Here is a 17,698-nt window from a genome sequence, read left to right as displayed (position 1 = left end):
GGCAGAAGTTGCAGGCTACGGTGTGTATTTACCAGCTGTTCAGGCAGTCTAAAACCAAATTTCTAAAGTGCTCTAGCAGTTTTACCTCTTCTTACTCTGACTACAAGAGTGTGATTATAAAAGATGACCTCATGTTTTTCTTAAAGCGTTTGTCAAAGTTGAGGAACTGGCACTTAGGAAAGCATCTAATTTGGAGCCAGTTCTGATGGTAACCTTGAGATGAGGATTACAGGTCAGCTGAGCTTGAAGGTGTTCATTTTTAATGAAATAACATCAGGAATAGCACAAGACTTATGGCTTTCCTTAACTAAAAAACTTTTGGCCACACTAATGCCACAAAATCTTAAATTAAAGCTTTCCAAATGAATTCTAGAGAGCTGCTAAACTTAGAAAATGCTGAAAGGGATCTAGTGCTTTTGTGTACCTTGTCTTTTGTTTTCCCTCTCAGCCTATTTGTTTCTGCCCGGTTTGCCTTCTGCACTACCTGGCATCCTTGCTTGGGACAGTTGCTCTCACTCGCTCCCTTTCATATTCCTCCTTCCCTCAGAGCAACTTCTCTTGGGCTCCAGTCTCCCCAACTCTGAAGTTTGTGCTTAGCTCTCATAATGTAGTTTTTTTAATCCTTTTTTCCGGTTGGCTTTTGACCGCAGATGACCTTGTGTGCACTCTGAATTCCCTTTCAAAGTCAAGGGGGAAGGAAGGTTCAAGTCTCTTCCACAACATGTTATCGGCATGTGTTGTAGAGATATCGATGCAAAACCAGTGTCAGTGTCTGATCACCGCTCAGCGCCGTACCGGAGCCGTGCTGGCCCACACCCAGTGCGGGCGCTGCGCAGCCTGCCGTGCCGCCGGCCCATAAAACCCGGCAGGCAGCGATGATTAATGTGCATGTTGAGTAGCTCCCACTGATCCAGGCCACGTCGTACCTGCTGGGGCCGTGCAGTAGGCCCGTGCCTATTCCCACTGGCGGGAGATCAGCGGCCGGCTGCGGCACACGCCTCTGTTCTGTGCAAACTGGCTCTGTTCCTGCCTGCCCTGCGAGCTGACGGGACCACGGCAAATGTGCTCGGGGGCGATGGGCTGCGTGGGACTCGCTCCTGTGGAGAAGACTTTTTTTTCTTTTTCTTTCTTTTTTTTTACTCTTTTTTTTTTTTTTTTTTTCCTAGGGCTTTGTTAGGACTTTTATTTTGTCTTTTAATTTGGGAGAGCCCCAAATGCTGGTTGTCCTACTGAAACACAAGAAAAAGACTACTAAAGTGAATATATCCTGATACTCATTTCTGGGACACATATTTAGATCCATAAGTAGCAAAGCCAGGAGCATCAGGAATGCAACTTGTGAGATGCAGGGAAGCGGTACGTTCACCTTGTCCAGTAGCATGTGATTTATAGTTACCCTTGCACGCTGTTTTCAGAGCAGGGTGGCCTCGTTCCCTGGAAAAGGTTTTCAGCTCCAGACAGTTGTGGAGGAATTCATTTTGGCTCAAGTACCATCTCCCTCTTACTTTGCGGTGCTCTGAAGCTGCTCGGTCTCCTCCTGGCCTCCAGACTAAAGTCCACGAGCATGTATACGATGTTGCAATGTCCACCCTAAAAATATTATTAAGGATAGGGAATGTAAATTAAACTGTTAAGACCTTTTCCCCTGTGCTGTCTCCCAGGCCTGTGTAAAACATCGTCTGCATGAACAATACAAGCTCGACAGACCAGTCTCTTATTCTGATTTGTAAAACAAATGGAATATTTTTCTCCTTTCTTCTTTCTCCTTAATATTTTTTTGTTTGAATTAATACCAGACCCTCTTCCCCCCCGCTCCTTTTCTTCTTGCCTGAATTACAATAGCTAGAGTCCTCAAATGATGAGAGGGCAGGGTCACAGCAGCAATAATTGCTTGTCAAAATTAAGGTGTCTGATCTTTTCATCTACAGTGACTTTGAGGAAGTATTTCTCATGAGCAATGGTTTCCTCCTCTTGTCGTCTCCTTCTCCCTTCTCCCTTTCAGAGTTTTTATGCCATGCTTGACATTTTTACTTTCCCCCGGCCCAACAAGAGAGTAAATTAGGTTTTGTCTTGGCAGCCTGAAAAATACCAGTCCTCAAAGTGTTAACTTGTTTTCGATAATCAGATGATAGCAAATGTTAATGTTTAACCAAAAGTTGGAGGTTTTCATACATATGGCTTCTATTTACAGTGCCTAGACATGTTCTAAACACCAGTTTGAAAACTAGTTTATCTTTTTATTTAGTTTGGTCGCAAAGTCAGTCCCAGCAGCATGTACCTTGGTCAGAATAAAGGTTGTCATCAGCTGAGAACTGAGGGACGGCACTCACAACCATTTTTCTGTGCATGTCTCAGTCAGTCTTAGTGATAGATGTTGCTGCTCCTGGTCTTATCGTACAGGCGGAGGCAGACAAAAAACTATGGGGCTTAAAGCAAAGACGAGGTTTAAAGTTAGTTTTGTGACAGTGGCTCCTAATGATGTAAAAAAGCTACTTAATTACAGCACAGAGATGTGAGAGAGAGATGGAAATATCCTGATTCTGCTCTCCGGAAAGTTATGAATGTGGTGTTCATGAAAGCTGCAAGCAAGATTTTGTGTCTCCCAACTCTTTGATGTTAGATGACATTATGGAGTTGGTAAAAGTGCAGCAGATCACATCAGCTGAGAAACAAGTTAGTTGACTAATCTGGGGAGGGCGAAGGCTGGAGAAGATCAAAATGTCTCAGAGTAAAGGGAACTCCTGTTACTGAAAATAAAAGAAATAGTGATGGAGAAGTGGGTGGTACATGGATGCTACTAAAATTTATTTAATCATGTTGAGTGTTCAGAAGACTGTCATATGATTAACAAATCGTGTTTTAATTGTTAGCGTATTAGTGATGATTATTTACTTAGCAAACTTCCTTCTTCCCTCTCCCAGTGGGGAAAAGAAATAGATCTGTGATGAGAGCAAGGTTGAGAACAGAAGAGCTAATTGTTCCTGATTAAAATGTGAAGTTGAAGGGTAGATTAAACTTTCTTAGTTTTGCAGTGTTTCAGGTGGCATCTCATTATTTTGGGACTCTGCTGATGTGTTTGGTGGATAGCTTGGAGGCTTTTTTTTTTTTTTTTGCGCTAATGGCATAAACTAAGGAATAATTTAGTGCAGAGCATTCAATTTAAAGTATTTTCTAGTTTATTTTACTGGCTGTGAAACAAAGTCTGTTTGTGTCCTCTTACATATTTGGAGCTTTGGGCTTGTTTTAGGATTACAGTGTTGCTTGAGCCGTCTCACCACATTGGGGAGATGGCTCTTACAGGTGAGCCATGACTGAAGGCATTAGATGTGACACAGGGCACGTAGATGTGCGCGGTGCAGCTCGCCTGGCAGCCTGGTGCTGCTTCAGTGGGCACAGGCAGGAGATGCCACAGTAACGCATCTGCTGCCGGCATCACCTTCCTGCTGCTGGGGCAGAACGGGGCCATGCACGTACTGGATGTGAGCAGGACAGCATCCCCCCGTGGGGCATAGTGGGGACAGCCTAGTTACCCTGAGGTAATTCATATCGGAGGCGGTGTCTATCTGCCTCTCTGATGGCAAGCAACTTGACACAACCTGTGCCTTAGTGTCCAATCTTCATGATGGAGTTGAAGTTTGCAAACCAGGAGGAAGTGCCGTTTTATGTATCTCTGTTCACGCGGCGATGTGTGGCAGCACGGCACCAGGCCTGTGTGCTTTATTTTTAAGGCTGAAATACCAGACTTTAAAAATACACGCTTCAAAAATTAATGTGGAAATTTCACAGCTAAGCCATGCGTATCTGAAAATGTAGTTTTGAAGGATGTATTTCAGCAACTTCGACTATGTTAAACTTCAGAAACCATTAGGGAAATTTGTGAAGTCCACAGTTGTGCAGTCTTGTACTGTTTTCATAGGTACATGAAACTGCTTTTGTACAACGCTGCACGATCTAATTATATCTTTCTTGGAAGACTGCTAGGCACGTGTCCTCTGGCTCACGTGCCCTCTCCTCTTTCTCTCTCTCTCCATTCCCTTCCCTCCCCATGTCCCCAAAACCTTTGGCTTTGTGGCAGTAGTCAACAGTAGTTTCTTTGCTTTATTTTTCAAGTGGTACGTTGCCCAGATGGTCTGTCATGTCTGTAGTTAAAGCAACCTGACAATTTCTGTGTATGTGACCTTGTGTTCACTGTTCATGAGTGATTTTCCTGGACTGCAGCTTTCCCTGCCAGCTGTCTGCCATGGTCAGAAACAGTTTGCTGGTTTCCAAGAATGAAAAGTGCAGAAAATTTTGCACTGTAAGAAAATCAATTAGACAAGAAGATGAACAAGACAAAACCTCACATCTGTTGAGCTAGCAAGCTCCAGTGTACAGAACAGGGACGCCAGATTTGCCGAGAAAGGGAAGGAGGCAGACATTGAGCAAACAGTGATACTCTGGTACCAACAATATCTCTTTTGCTGCCTGAGAAAAAGTTATTGCAAATTTGTATGGTTATAATCACAGAGTGGTAGGGCTTGGATGGGACCTCATCTAGTCCAACCCCCCCTTCCTAAAGCAGTACCACCTAGAGTAGGTTGCACAGGATGGCATCCGGGAGGGTTTTGGATATCTTCAGAGAAGGAGACTGCAGAACCCCTCTGGGCGACATGTTCCAGTGTTCTGTCACCCTCAAAGTGAAGAAGCTTTTCCTCATATTGAGATGGAACTTCCTGTGTTCCAGTTTGTGCCTGTTGCCCCTTGTCCTAGGCACCATTGAGCAGTCTGGCCCCATCCTCTTGTCATCCACCCTTTAGATATTTATAAGTATCGATTGGATCTCCTCTCAGTATTCTCTTCTCCAGACTAAACAGACCCAGCTCTCTCAGCTTTTCCTCATAGAAGAGATGCTCCAGTCTCCTCCTCATCTTTGTAGCCCTCTCAAAATACCAGTGTGTACTTGCTGAGTAGAAACTTGTTTATTAGAAGAATTTATCTTTAAAAGGTCCAAAGCACACAGGCACTTGTTCAAGATTTTCAGCAAAAACATCCACTTATAAAGCTGAAGAAAGCTAGATGTCCTCAGTGCTTGGAGGTCTAGCACCATACACAGAGGAAGTAGCGTAAGTCAGGTGTTGACTGCATGGTGGGTTGAGGCATTCCAGCGTAGGTGGTGTAGGCTTCTTTGTGGCTGTTCAAAGAAAACAATGAAACCTCTCAATAGCCGATTTGTTCATTTTCTTGTGGTTGTGGTTTTTTTAATTACTATTTTGTTTTCCAAGGAAGTCCAGTTCTGTCTGATAAGAATGTAAGGCTTTTACAAGGATTTCCTCCGATCGATAGGAAAGATGTAGTTTGGAGATGTTTAGTTCTGAATGTAGCTGGCCAAAGGAAGAAGAAATCTTTCACTTTTATACCTTCTTAAGTCTTCCAGGATTACTTGGTTTAATTTTTTTGTAATTGTCTTAATTCCCCCATTTTGAAATGTGACCTTCTTGATACTTCCACCCAGCTGGTTGTACTGGTGGTCAAAAAAATGCCAGATGTTCTCAAGAACACTTTATTGACACTGAAAATACAGCTCGAGGAGTGCTTTGCCCAGCTGTGATCTCAAAGGGGAGACATCCCTACCCTGAACCTTGAAGGTTAAATAGTTTAAATCCCCTGTTGTTGCCAGAGCTGAGGGAGATACAGGGACACCCAAGTGGAGCACTCCTGTGACAGTAAAACCACCTTGACTTTGTGCTGCACATCTCTCTGGGAGGCTTCTCCTGCAACCTCTTTAGTGTGGTTTAATTGCACAGGTTTTTTTTCTATAGAGTTGAGCATCACACCATTTTCTGGAAGTTGTGCACTGTCTTTAACAGTAAAAATGCAGCCAGAGGGTCATCTTTGGCTGCGGCTAGAGAAGCGTGGGGGGAAATCTTGGTACCGAGATCTCCAGTGGCTGAAACTACAAGTACTACTCACATAATTTAGTACTGGGAAAAGGCATCAGTGGTAGGTGTATTATGGTAGAAGTACTGACATGGGGATTTTTACTTTTCTGTTGGGTTGGGGTCTTTTTGGTAGTGCTTGTTCTGCTGACATGGCGCTTTTCCTCCAGGAGTAAGTACGTGGAGACTGCTTTAGGTTTTTATGTTTATTGTATGAAAAGCATAACCCATTTCTGTTTTTTTTTATTTTATTCCTTTTAAAGATAATTTTGTGGTTCACTTTTTTGCAAAAATACTGTAAGAGAATCTGAAGACATCATAAATTTAAACTCTCACTAGACGAGGTATTTATATAGAAGATGGATTCTAGTGCTGCGCAGGGAAAATTGACAGGGTTTGGCTATAAAAAGATGAAGCAGGAAAGAGAAGAACAAAGAAAGATGAGACCCAACACACACAGACCTCACTGACAAATGACAGATTTTTATTTGCATTTACTTGTCTTAAAATCAGCATCCAATGTGCAGGTGAGCCCGTGGCTTTTCCCTAGGAGGGATTTGGGTCCGCCATGGTAAGCTGTGGCATGTGAGATACGTAGAGGCTGGGGCTTCCAAAGTGGGACCTTTTGTCTAGGAATCGAGAGGCTGCTTACGTGGGACACATTACGTGCCTCGGGATGGAGCCTGCAAAGACCAGCACAGCAGCTGGGTGCTGCCTGGCTGGGCAAGGACCGAGGGTGCAGCTTCGTGCCTGGCTTAGGGTCTTCCAAGGCAGCAGTGTGGGTGATGCTCTGGTCTCCTTGTCCTGAAACCAATGCAGAGAGCAGTCAAAACAGAGCTACGAGCCACCTGCAGATTGTTTGGGGAAGGGTCTGCTTTCTTTCAGCAGCAATTTGGGCATCGGTCATTGGAAACACTGTGAACCCACAGTGCAGGGAGAGGGTGTGCGTGTCCAGCTCCCCTCTCATGGGCTCTTTGGTCCAACACTTGCCCAGAGCCTGGCGTAGAGTGTCTCTGCTCCTGTCTCTGCTCTTTTTAGGACAGCAGGATCTGCCTTGCACTTTTCCATGCAATCAGTGTGAAGGTAGAAGCAACCAAATCCATGGTAGACATCTTATTATGACCTTTTTGCAGTGGGTATACAGTGTTCTTAGACACCACAGACGGCATTATGGCCTCTGGAGGACAAGTGCTTTCAAGGCAGGAGCCCTTAGTTGAGACAGCTTGTGTTTGTAGTAACAAACATGGAGCAGACTTTACATTTGTGACTTCAGTGCAAATACTGACTCACAGTATGAACCCTGTCCAGATTTTCACCCCTTGTAAAGAAATTACAAGAAGGTTACTTCTTGGGTGCGTTACCTTTTGCCAGATGTCTTCCGAAGGATTTCACGTTTGAAATAGTCCTCCATCTTGATGTGAAGCATAGTGACTCACAGCATGGGTGGTGACTCACCGATATCAATTAAACATTAGGATCCTGAAGGTGTGACTCCTTAAGTTCTGACATAAAAATGCTGTCACAACATGAAAAAAACCACTTGCAATATATTGCGCATCTGCAAAGGTGGCAAATTCTCTACATTGCTGTACTGCTACAAAAAAAGCTTTTTTTTGGGAAACGTTCCCTTTCCACCAGCATATTTTATATACAGTTGTTTTTGTTTCAGCATAACAATACAGTCTTATTGGTTTAGCAAGTCACTTTATCAGATCTCTTGCATTAGGAGGATGGATGGAGGACAGAAAGCCAGACAAAACCCAGGAACTCAAAGAGAAATCCCAGGGAGCACTGAAAATTTAGCAGTACCTTTCCTTCAGGCTGGGTGCTGTTAACTCCCAAGTGGGACACCAGGGGATTCAGCCAGAGCAGTTAAAGAATTTCACGGTCTCCCTGCTTGTAACAGATTAATCTACCTTTTGTAAGAGGCGTAGAGGATTACTGTATCATCTCTGGCCAAAACAATCTCCTGGTGCAGATTTACTTGGAGTGCCACTTGAACTGTCATCAGCACTGCCCAGCCCAGCGTTTTGTTCTGCAGGGATGTGGAAACCTGTCACTGCTTTCTCTGTGGAACAAATGTGGGTGTTGTGTTTGCAGGATGAAACTCCTGGTGCTTACGGCAGGACCTGCCATGGCCGTGTGGGCACGTGTCAAATACGCTCTGCCAAGCCGAGATGTATATAAGGGCAGCGTTGATAATATACAGTGGTTCCTGCTTGACAGCCCTTTATTTCCAGCTCTTCAAAGCTGAGGCTGCAATCCTCTGCCTTTGGCTTTTCCATGGAGAAAGGATGGAGGGAGTGTGGGTCTCTGGCAAAATTTCACATCTTCCAGCACGATGAAGCTTTGCTGGTTTGCTCTGCTGCTCTGTTACGATGGGTGAGGACGATATGCTACCTATTAAATATGTATTTTGTCCTATTAATATCATCTTTATCTGAGTCCACTTTTGACTGCGGCATCCATTTTTCTTTCGTGTCCTCTCCTTATTCTTCTGTCTCTTTGCCAGTCAAATGCCCCGGTGGCACCCACCACTGTCCTCCCAAATTCATTTTGGACAAATGCTTCACAGCGGCCTCTCTCCGGTTTGTGACAGCTGCCGGAGAAGAAACGTGGGTATGCTCGTGCTTTTAGTACTGAGCGAGTAATTTGGGGTTGCGGCAGATTCTCTGAAAGTTTGTGCTAAAGCAGCTGTTAAAATATTTCACCATTTCACTGTGTACAAATTCTGAGGGTTTTGGAGAGGTTCAGGGATGGTCAGGGGCTGCTCGTGTCTGGCAGCACCCATGTTACGCCGCCTTTGTGGGCTCGGGGATCAGCTCTGATTTACTCTGGCTTGCAGAGTGAGTGCTTCGCTAGGACACGAAAGGGCCAGATGCAGGGTTTGCAAGGAAATACAAGTTCTTATTTTCAGAGCAGCTGGGAAGTTGGGCAATAGCCTTAAAAACAAACAAATGATCACCCCCAGATAAGTTATCAATAGGAATGGTGGGTGCATTTTAGGCAGCACTGAAGGACCTGCTGATATATTTACTTCTGCTTTTAAACTCTTACTCTGTGTGCCAGTGTGCCAAAGTGGTTTGACATCTGTTGGCCTGGCCTGAAATTTCACAACAGGCCTTCATGGGACTTTTGGCTCTTCCACCCATGAACTTTTACCTCTGTGTAATCTGGTACTGCACGTTCTCTGCCTGGAGCTCGTGCGAAGGCTGGCTCTCTTCGACTAGCAATAGTCAGCTGTGAAAATGAAAAGGCACTGGGATATCTGCTTTTTCTTTTTGCATTTGGATGACATCACGGTTCCTCTGACAGCCATAAAATTAAAAATTAACATCTTGTAGAGATTGCCTTTAAAAAAAGGTGTTCTTGTGTAAATATGACTATTTTTAATAACTTAATTTGTATTCCACAAACAAAAATTATTTCTCTTTTTAAAGCAGTATATACACCTTCTGCATTGTGAAAATAAACCCAGAGCATTTGAAAGCCTGCCTGAAGCTCAGATGTACCTCCTGAATTTTGTTTTGTTTGCGGCTTGTCTGGGCAGATGTTTTCTTTGCTAGCTGGAGATTGGTTCCGTAATTACAAATATTAGGAATTGTGTTTCCCCCACTTGCTGAATACTTCTAAGGTGCAAACCTCTGCAGAGAGAAATTCTCACTGCCTTACTGAGCTGTTTTGCTGCAAATAACTCAAAGCTATTTGGTGGGAAAAATACTCATACTACTTGCTTCTGGTTCCTTAGTGCCTTCGGTCTGTAGCTTGGAGGATCAGATGCGTACGTCCCAACTTCTACAAGTCAGTACAGTGAGGAACTCAAAAAATACATTTAACTGAAACAAAAAGCCTGAATGTTTGCAGAAAGCTGGCACGTTTCTTTCTGCCACAGACGTGCCACACTTTTTGGTGAGATGGTGTGTGGTAAGGAGGACATCCCCTGTGATGAACCGGAGGGCTGCGTCAGAGCTAACCTTATTTGTGGGAGGGCTGTATGTCACAGAAATGCTTAAAACTGCACTGCACCTAACCAAACTCTTTTGAAGGAAGCTTTCTTTCACAGTTGCACCTGAATTTTAAAAATAAATTGCATACTTTTACTTTACGTATTTGCCCATGAAACTTCAGTTACTGGTGTCAGGATGACTGTTACTATTACATTACACCCGAACAACCTTTTATTCTGCAAAGGTTCAATTTTGAAGTATCTGACTCTCCAAAGTTAGCTGTACTTTTTTTTCATGTAATGTGCATGGCTCCCATTACCATCAATATTTGAACAATTCACAAACCATGAACAAACATATCTTCCTACATTTATTCAAGGGTATAATAGTACCATCCACACCTCACACAGAGAGAGAGATGGTTACAAGTCTGAGGGCAGTGAGGGTGTTGGGCTAAAGCCAGGACTCTGCCAGCCTGGCTCTACAGAGACTTAGTCTAATGCCTTAGAGGAAAATGTCTTGGAGTTTAGGGAAGCCTCACTAGAAACCTTGCTGTTCCCATCATTCTCATGGGAATGAGGCAGTGCCCTAATGATGGGGCACCCGAAAAGGTCCATTTTCTCTTCCTCTGAATAGAAAAGGTAATTTCACTATCGGGGTAGCTTTAGTGTGGAGGTTCAGCCCCTGTCTGACCTCTGGGCCATGAAATGTCGCTGCGGAGGCTGCTGTCACGTGGCTGCCCTGTCTGCTGCCGTGCCAGGGCTTGTCCTGGTGAGCCATGGCTGTCAGTTGGTCTTCATCCCCTTCTACCGCCTGGGGAATCGGGATGCTTTTCTGAAAGCAAAAGTGTCTTGACGCTTTGTCTGTGGGAGCCTGGAGCTGACGGCCATCCAGGGTCTGCGGCGGAGCAGCTGCTTGTCCCCATGTGTCCCAGCAGCCCTGAGGAGCTCAGTGGGAGAACTTGCTCTCTAATTATGGAGCTCGCCGCCGGTGAGCTTCGCTGGGCTGCTGCGGTGAGATGCTCCGCTACGTCAGTACTGCCAGTGTCGGAGATATGCCACTTAGTCTAAATTCACGTGCCCTGGAGAGGAGGAGACTTAAGTGTTGGATGTTGTCATTTTATAAATAAGGGCCTGATAAAACTCGCTGAAGTAAATGAGTCTTGAATTTGCTTCTTGGGGTCTGGGGTTTGCCTTGAGGCAGAAAGCTTTCTTCTGCCGTTTCTATGCACTCACACTAGATTGAAATTTGGAAGAAGCTCTACACCAATGTATGTATGTTTAAACACATCTGAGAAACTAATTTATTTCAGTTTCTGTTGTGTGTTTTTCTTCCAGTGGGATCTTGTTTGTGAGTCTGCCTGGAAGGTCCACATTGCTAAATTCTCCCTACTGGTAGGATTAATCTTCGGCCACTTAATAACAGGATGTATAGCTGACTGGTAAGTGAAAAATCTTTTAATGCAATGTAGCTATAAATAAATAACAATAAAATATTAAATATTGTTTTGATTTTCTTCTACTTTATATTCATGAAGAACCTTTGCATAATGATTTTTCAGATTCTGAAAGAAGCATGATGAATAAACAGTTTAAAACTGTGTTAATTGCTTGAACTGAGTAATTTATACCAAGGTAAATAACATGAAAATAAGCTATTTGATAGTTGACTTGGTTATTTCCTGCTGACACAATTTATTACAGCTGTAATGCTAGTACAGAATAAAGTATTTTCTAATTATGTAAGTGAAGCTTTTGGTTTAGGGTTTAGAAATTGGAAGCAGCATTGATTTGTCTGAATACAAGACTAGTGTCATGTCAACCTTGTGCTTACACAGTATCTTTCAGGGGGTAGAAGGCTGTTTTTTGCAAACCTTTCCATTGTTCTATTTTTAAAGTTCTTGTTAAGCAAACATTTTGATGTAGTGTTAAGGAATCGCTGACTAATGTGTTGTTAATATTGGTGGTATTAAATTTAAAAGCATAGATTGCAATTCCTTAAATTGCAGTGGTGAAAACATTATTGGATATCCCAGTTATTCTGAGTGTTCAGCTTTTATTTAAAGAAAGGGTCTTGCAGTGCGGAAGGGGGGTGAGGGGGGAATTAAAGGCATGACTCAAGTGATTTCAATGGAAACTTGCAGCATCTGAAACAATAGCTCTGCGCTGCTGTCCCAGTCATTTCAGTGCCTTCCAGCACAGTTGCCAGCGTTGGTGCTTTAAATGGCCCCAAGTTAACTCCTCTGCCATTCATTAAAACAGGAAAGGAAAAAGAAGAGCTGCCTATTAGGGAAATCCTACAAAGCTTCAGCAACTCACCAGTCAGTTGGGAGAGAAAAGGTCCCTTGCAGCTGTGCAGTAATTTAGCTCAAACATTTGTAGCAAAATTGCATCTTAATTCTTGAATAGTCACTAAAGTCTTTAGGTAACTGAGCAATAATGACTTTTCAGTGAAGTAGGGAATGTGCATGATGAAATACAGTTGAATTTGATTAAAATACCAAAGTAAAACAGGGCTCTAACAACACGTAGAAAGTATAGTTGGGAAATGAATGAGGGATCTTGCTCGGCTTTCCTAAAATGGAATCATTGTGGAGAAAGTAGACTTATTGCCAAGTTAGGGAAATGCTGCTGTAATTGACAAGTAAGTCACAAATAAGTGAACAACTTTGTTGCCTAAGGCACCAGCTTCAAGAGAGAAATGCAATAAGCAGATTTAATAGCTCCTTGCCACCAAAAGAAGGAGCATCCTGCTCTTCCATCCATTTCTGTCCCTAGTGTGTACTTTGTGCTGCCACGTGTGCCTGTTGAACCCCTCTGCAAGCTGCTTAGCTGAGCTAATGCAGCATAAAATTACCGTGATATAAAAATCAGGTTGGTTTGTTGGTTGGTTTTTTAATGAGTTTAAGAAAACTTGGAGAGAATCTGTTTTCCAGCTGTGGTGCAGAGGAGAAAAAGGGTGACTTGGTGGATGGAGGGATGAGTGAGCCCTTTGCCCTTTCCTGGGTGACCAGAAGGGACAAGGTTTGCTGCCACCAAACCCACTCCTTGTGCTCCTCTTCGGTCCCCATCCTTGCCAGCTGATGTACCTGACACAGTGGGGGTTCTGCACTGGATAGTCTTCTGGTCATTTAACAGTAGCATTTGGGGCTGGTAAAAGAAGGCTTGAATGGGATTTACTGAGCTATTTAATCACAACTTGAGTTTCCACTAAGGCAGGGGGTTGTGTGGAGAGACAGATACAAAGGGGTTTGTACCTGTAAAAAAGAGAAAAAGAACAAAAAAAAGGATGTCAGTTCCCAGCAAGAACAGGGGAGATTAAAGGGAGTAATGCATGAAAGTGTTACAAACTTTCAAAATCTGTTTTCATTTCACTTACATACCACTGTCCGGTTTAGATAATTAGATGGTGCTTTGGGGTTTTTGTAGCTTTAGGGTTTGGAATTTTGCTTTTCCTTTTTTGAAAGAAAGCTTTTAAAGCTGTACCTGGCAAAGGCATTGAGTGTATCAAGGTCATTTGCTAAGTAAACTGAGTGGTCTGTGTTCAAAATACAGTAGGTGTGCACACTTGGATAGCTCTATGTCGAAAATCTATAGGGAGAAGGTCTGTAAACGTGTTCTGCTGTGCGATGACTGACTGCGGCCAACGCCTGTATGGGTTACTCGTTCAACAGGCAGCGTGTTGCCGGCAGCTTTGCCTGCTCTGGACAGAGGCTGTTGAGGTCTCTGTGGAAGACTTCCTTCTGGAGCAGGTGGATTTGGTGTCCATGTAGTATTGAGACGGCAGGTCTGTGCCTCTCATTGCCCAGAACCGCTCCTGCTTTGCACCTGCTCTGGTGCTTTATGGAGCCTTGGTGGCAGTTCAAGTCACAAAACCTGCAAAGAGCAGCATGGGAAGAGCAATCTGATCGGCAGCAAGAGCAAAGCTTAGTCTTCTCGGGGTGGCAAGGTACATGTGTAGGAGCATGGGAGGAGCAAATCTCATCCTCAAACCCACTTGCTTTCCCCCTGTGGTGCAACTCTGATGACGTTATCTTTCTGTTGCATCTGCATATCATGCTGTGGGGATTGCAGATTCTTCAAAAGCCCGAGGTTGCTTGTATCTCTAGTTATTTACCTGTGCAGGCAGCATTTAGCCTTTGATCTAGATAATAGTATGTGCAGTGTAGGCTGAGACTTTTGTGGCACAGAAATCTCTCTCTGGAATACTTTGAATGGCAGCAGATAGTATCCCGGGGCTGTTTTACCAGGGAGATTGTGTATGGTTTAATTTCTCACAAGCGTTTCCTTGTACTGCTAGTCAGATAACTCTGTCTACATATAAAAGGCTTTCTTTATGCTCTGAGACACCATCCTGTCAAAACACTGCTGGATCACAAATATATGGCTGATAACTGCCCTGGAGTTTTGATTTTTGAGGAATGTGGTGCATGCCTTGGTGAGGAAGGAGACTAGTTTTGTGTCTGGGAGGAGGTGCTGATGATGCCTCTTACTAGAGGACTTGTCTGGCCTGAGTTGGCTTTCACAAGCCCAGAAGGGTCTTGGATTTCATTTTCTTGATTCTTCATAGGCAGCAACCATTCATTTGCATAACCTGTATAATGTTAGAATAAATTCTGCGTCTTAATGATGGATAATCTCTAGTAAAAAGAGTGGGAGGAGGGGAAGAAGGGAACTGATATATGCTAAGCATGAGGTCTTTTTTAATCAACATCAGGGAATGGCAGGTCAGGCTTGTGATGAGAATTAAGTTCCTAATTCTGAGTGTTTGCATAATGCCTTTCATCTACAAAATACTTCCACAAATACTAATTAGTATGAATTACAGCTTGGCGATTACAAAAATAGGGCTGCAAAAGTCTGCGCAGATTGCTGATAACACAAAGTTCATAGCTGGTTGGGTTTTTTCTGTATTCAAGGTTTCATATGAGGTATTTCCCCTCCCTGCCCAAGTGCTTCGTGTTCCATAGATATAAAATCTGAAGCACACGCAGCAGTAACTGCCCCAGTATCCAGCACGTTCCCAGTACATCCCGTATGACCAAAGCAGTGATGTTGTGTTCCCACCCTGAGCTCAACAGCAGCTCATCTTCTGGTGGGCTGGGTTTGTACATTGACTAAGAGCAGTCTGCTTTGACCTTGCTGTCTTCAGTTTGCACGCTGGTACTTTCCATTTTAAAAACATTGAACGGCTAATGCCAACAATTTAAATCTTTGAGGTGCCCCAGAGGTGATGCTGCAGCTGAAAAAAATAGTAAACCTGTCCTTATGCAAGGAGCCTTCACATCACCTTCCTAGGTGTGACTTTGCAAAAACGTGAATAGTGACACGCGTATTGGTGTCCTCTTCTAGTAAATGTCAAAAAATATAACCATGCCTCTCTGTCAGCCCTTCACCACATATTTTATTGATCTTGTTCCATTTTAAGTAAAGCACAATCCAAAGTTTTAATTGTGAATGTATATATGATATACTTTATAGCTTCTGGTAACAATCTGCTGAAATAATTAAATAGAAACACTTCAGTACGTGGAACTGGACTAAGTTGTGAGATTTCAATGCTCTTTATTGTGCTGACATTCAACCTGATGGCTGGCTTGCAGCTGACAGACTACTTTGAATGGCTCTGTGAAAGCTGCCTACGAAAAGCAAGTTCATATACTCTTTGTGGAAATGGCATATGGAGCTGACTAAAAGGGATCCTCAGTTCCACTGGAAAACTTGTGGGAGTTGACAAGTTGAAAAAATTTTGGAAATCTCCATGTAACGATCCAAGTCTTGCTTAAAAATAGCTGTGTGCTCTGGTGCTTCGTATCATTCTCCTTGCACAGGAAGAGGGGAGGGAAGAGGAATTATAAACAGTAAGCATATGAGCAAGAGATGTAAAAGTCTTGTATTCTTTTGACGTAAGAGCCAAACTCTGCAGCAAGTGCCCCCACATTCAGTGGCAGCGTAGCTCTTCCTCCTTGTTGGTGCTGCACCAACAGGTGCAACTAGAAGTTGCAGATGCAAAGCCTGCCTGCAAGGGAGGACTGCAAATCCTCGCGCCTGCATTGCTAGTAATCATTTTTGGAGAGATTTCTTCCTAGTCCTCCAGTCAGGCTGGTTTTGCAGATCTTGGCAGCCACTGTGGGGATGCGACATGGAGGAAGTTCACTGTTCTCCTGCAAGCATTACTGTTGGCTCTCTAAGGCTCAGGGAAGCGATAGTCTGTGTTTGTTAGGCTTGCCCTCAATGAGGTCAAGAAAAGTAATTTTCTGAGTCTGCTCCTCTTGCAGATGAGGCTGAGAAGCACATGTTGGGAAGAAGCAATCTCTGCAGTAAGCTCTGTGGCTGTATACTGTGGAGAAATAATAATATACCATGCTACATATAACATGTAATACCATATACTCTACTGTGCTACTACAGAAAGCTTTGAGCAGTTGTTTTTAATCTCCAAAGTATTTGTTGATGGCCTTATCATAGTTCTTAGATGTTCCCTTGTTCACCTTTAGTGTTTTGAAAATGATGTTTAAATCAAGCAGTAATACATCATGTGCTGTTCCCACTCAATCCTTTTGGAAAGGAACTTGTCAATGTAAAGCTGATGGAGGAATCTGGGTTTTAGTAAGCAGAAAAAAAATGAGAAGAATGAAACAAGCATTAAAAATGGATGACAGTATTTGGAATGGATTGCATGACTTGTTTCCTTCTTTGCTAGTTGTTGTCCATCCTGGCTTTTAACACTGTTTCTCCCTACTTTAATTTCAGGGTTGGTCGACGGCCTGTACTGCTCTTCTCTGTCATATTCATTTTGGTATTTGGACTGACTGTGGCACTCTCAGTGAACGTGACCATGTTCAGCACACTCAGGTTTTTTGAGGGATTTTGCCTGGCTGGAATAGTCCTCTCCCTGTACGCATTGCGTGAGTATGCCTTCATCACCCTTCCAAATGTGTCTTTATTGAGTATGTGGTTTCCTGTTCTCTGGCTTCCCGCTTTCATCCAAACAGATCAAACCAGAATCGTATCGACTGAAAAAGCTTTAGCCTGAGTTTTGGTAAGGAGGTAGAGATTTTGAAGCTGTCTCTTTAGGTTGCTACAGAGCAGTCTGTGAAGCTGTTCGAGAGCTCATTTTAAGAGTTACAAGGTTGTTTTGGGTTTCCTTGTTGTTATTTAAACCTAGAAGTCATCTGTGTTGTGGCCATAATGTGTAATGGGAACGGGTTTTACCTTGCAGTATTGAGCTCGGTAGGACACTCCCCACTTTTGCTTTCTCTAGTGGTATGTATTCTGGCACTTTTTCAGAAATTCCTCTGTTACTTACAGCAAGAGATCCTGTGTCCCGGCCTCAGGATTGTAAAGTACAGCAAAAACATGTGAGAAGAAACCTGAAGTCCTTTTATCAATAATTTTGTTTGTTTGTTGATATTTTTGCCTGTTTCATGGGGGGGGAAATAACTGAGAGAATTTGGGGGGGAAAGTTTGTAAGAAAAGTCTACACGCTCATATCTGGTGTGACTGCTAAACTTGTAGCCAAAACGTTTGAAAACCCCTTTCTGAGGCCTTGCCTTTGGACAGTACATGAGTGATGCACCAGCCTAGCGTTCGGCTGGAAATTAGGCTTGTTGGGATTTTTCACAGCCCAATGCAGCATGTTGGTTTTTCTTGATTAGTGGTTTGGGTTTTTGTGGTTGGGCTTTGTTTTGTGGTTTGCTTGGTTTTGTGGTTTGTGTTTTGTTTTGTTTTAATTTTAAGAGAATCATTGAAACTGAAGATTTTTGTGGGGAAATGCCATCTAAGTAAAAGTTTCGTTTTGGTCCTTCTTAGATCAGAGCAAGAGAGTGCATGTGTC

The 17,698-nt window shown here is 43.3% G+C and overlaps 1 protein-coding gene across 1 annotated transcript in view; it reads left to right on the top strand.

Moving 5' to 3' along the window:
* The window catches only part of SLC22A23 (solute carrier family 22 member 23), a 114,291-nt gene that overhangs the window by 7,139 nt on the left and 89,454 nt on the right, over positions 1 to 17,698 (top strand). Inside the window, 2 exon segments of the mRNA XM_075744952.1 lie at positions 11,200 to 11,303; positions 16,615 to 16,769. Of these exon segments, the coding sequence (XP_075601067.1) occupies positions 11,200 to 11,303; positions 16,615 to 16,769 (259 nt within the window).

Source organism: Balearica regulorum, chromosome 2 (assembly GCF_011004875.1).
Source record: "Balearica regulorum gibbericeps isolate bBalReg1 chromosome 2, bBalReg1.pri, whole genome shotgun sequence".
Taxonomy (NCBI): domain Eukaryota; kingdom Metazoa; phylum Chordata; class Aves; order Gruiformes; family Gruidae; genus Balearica; species Balearica regulorum.
The sequence above is the reverse complement of the archived record's forward strand: the minus strand, read 5'-3'. Positions and strand labels throughout refer to the sequence as shown.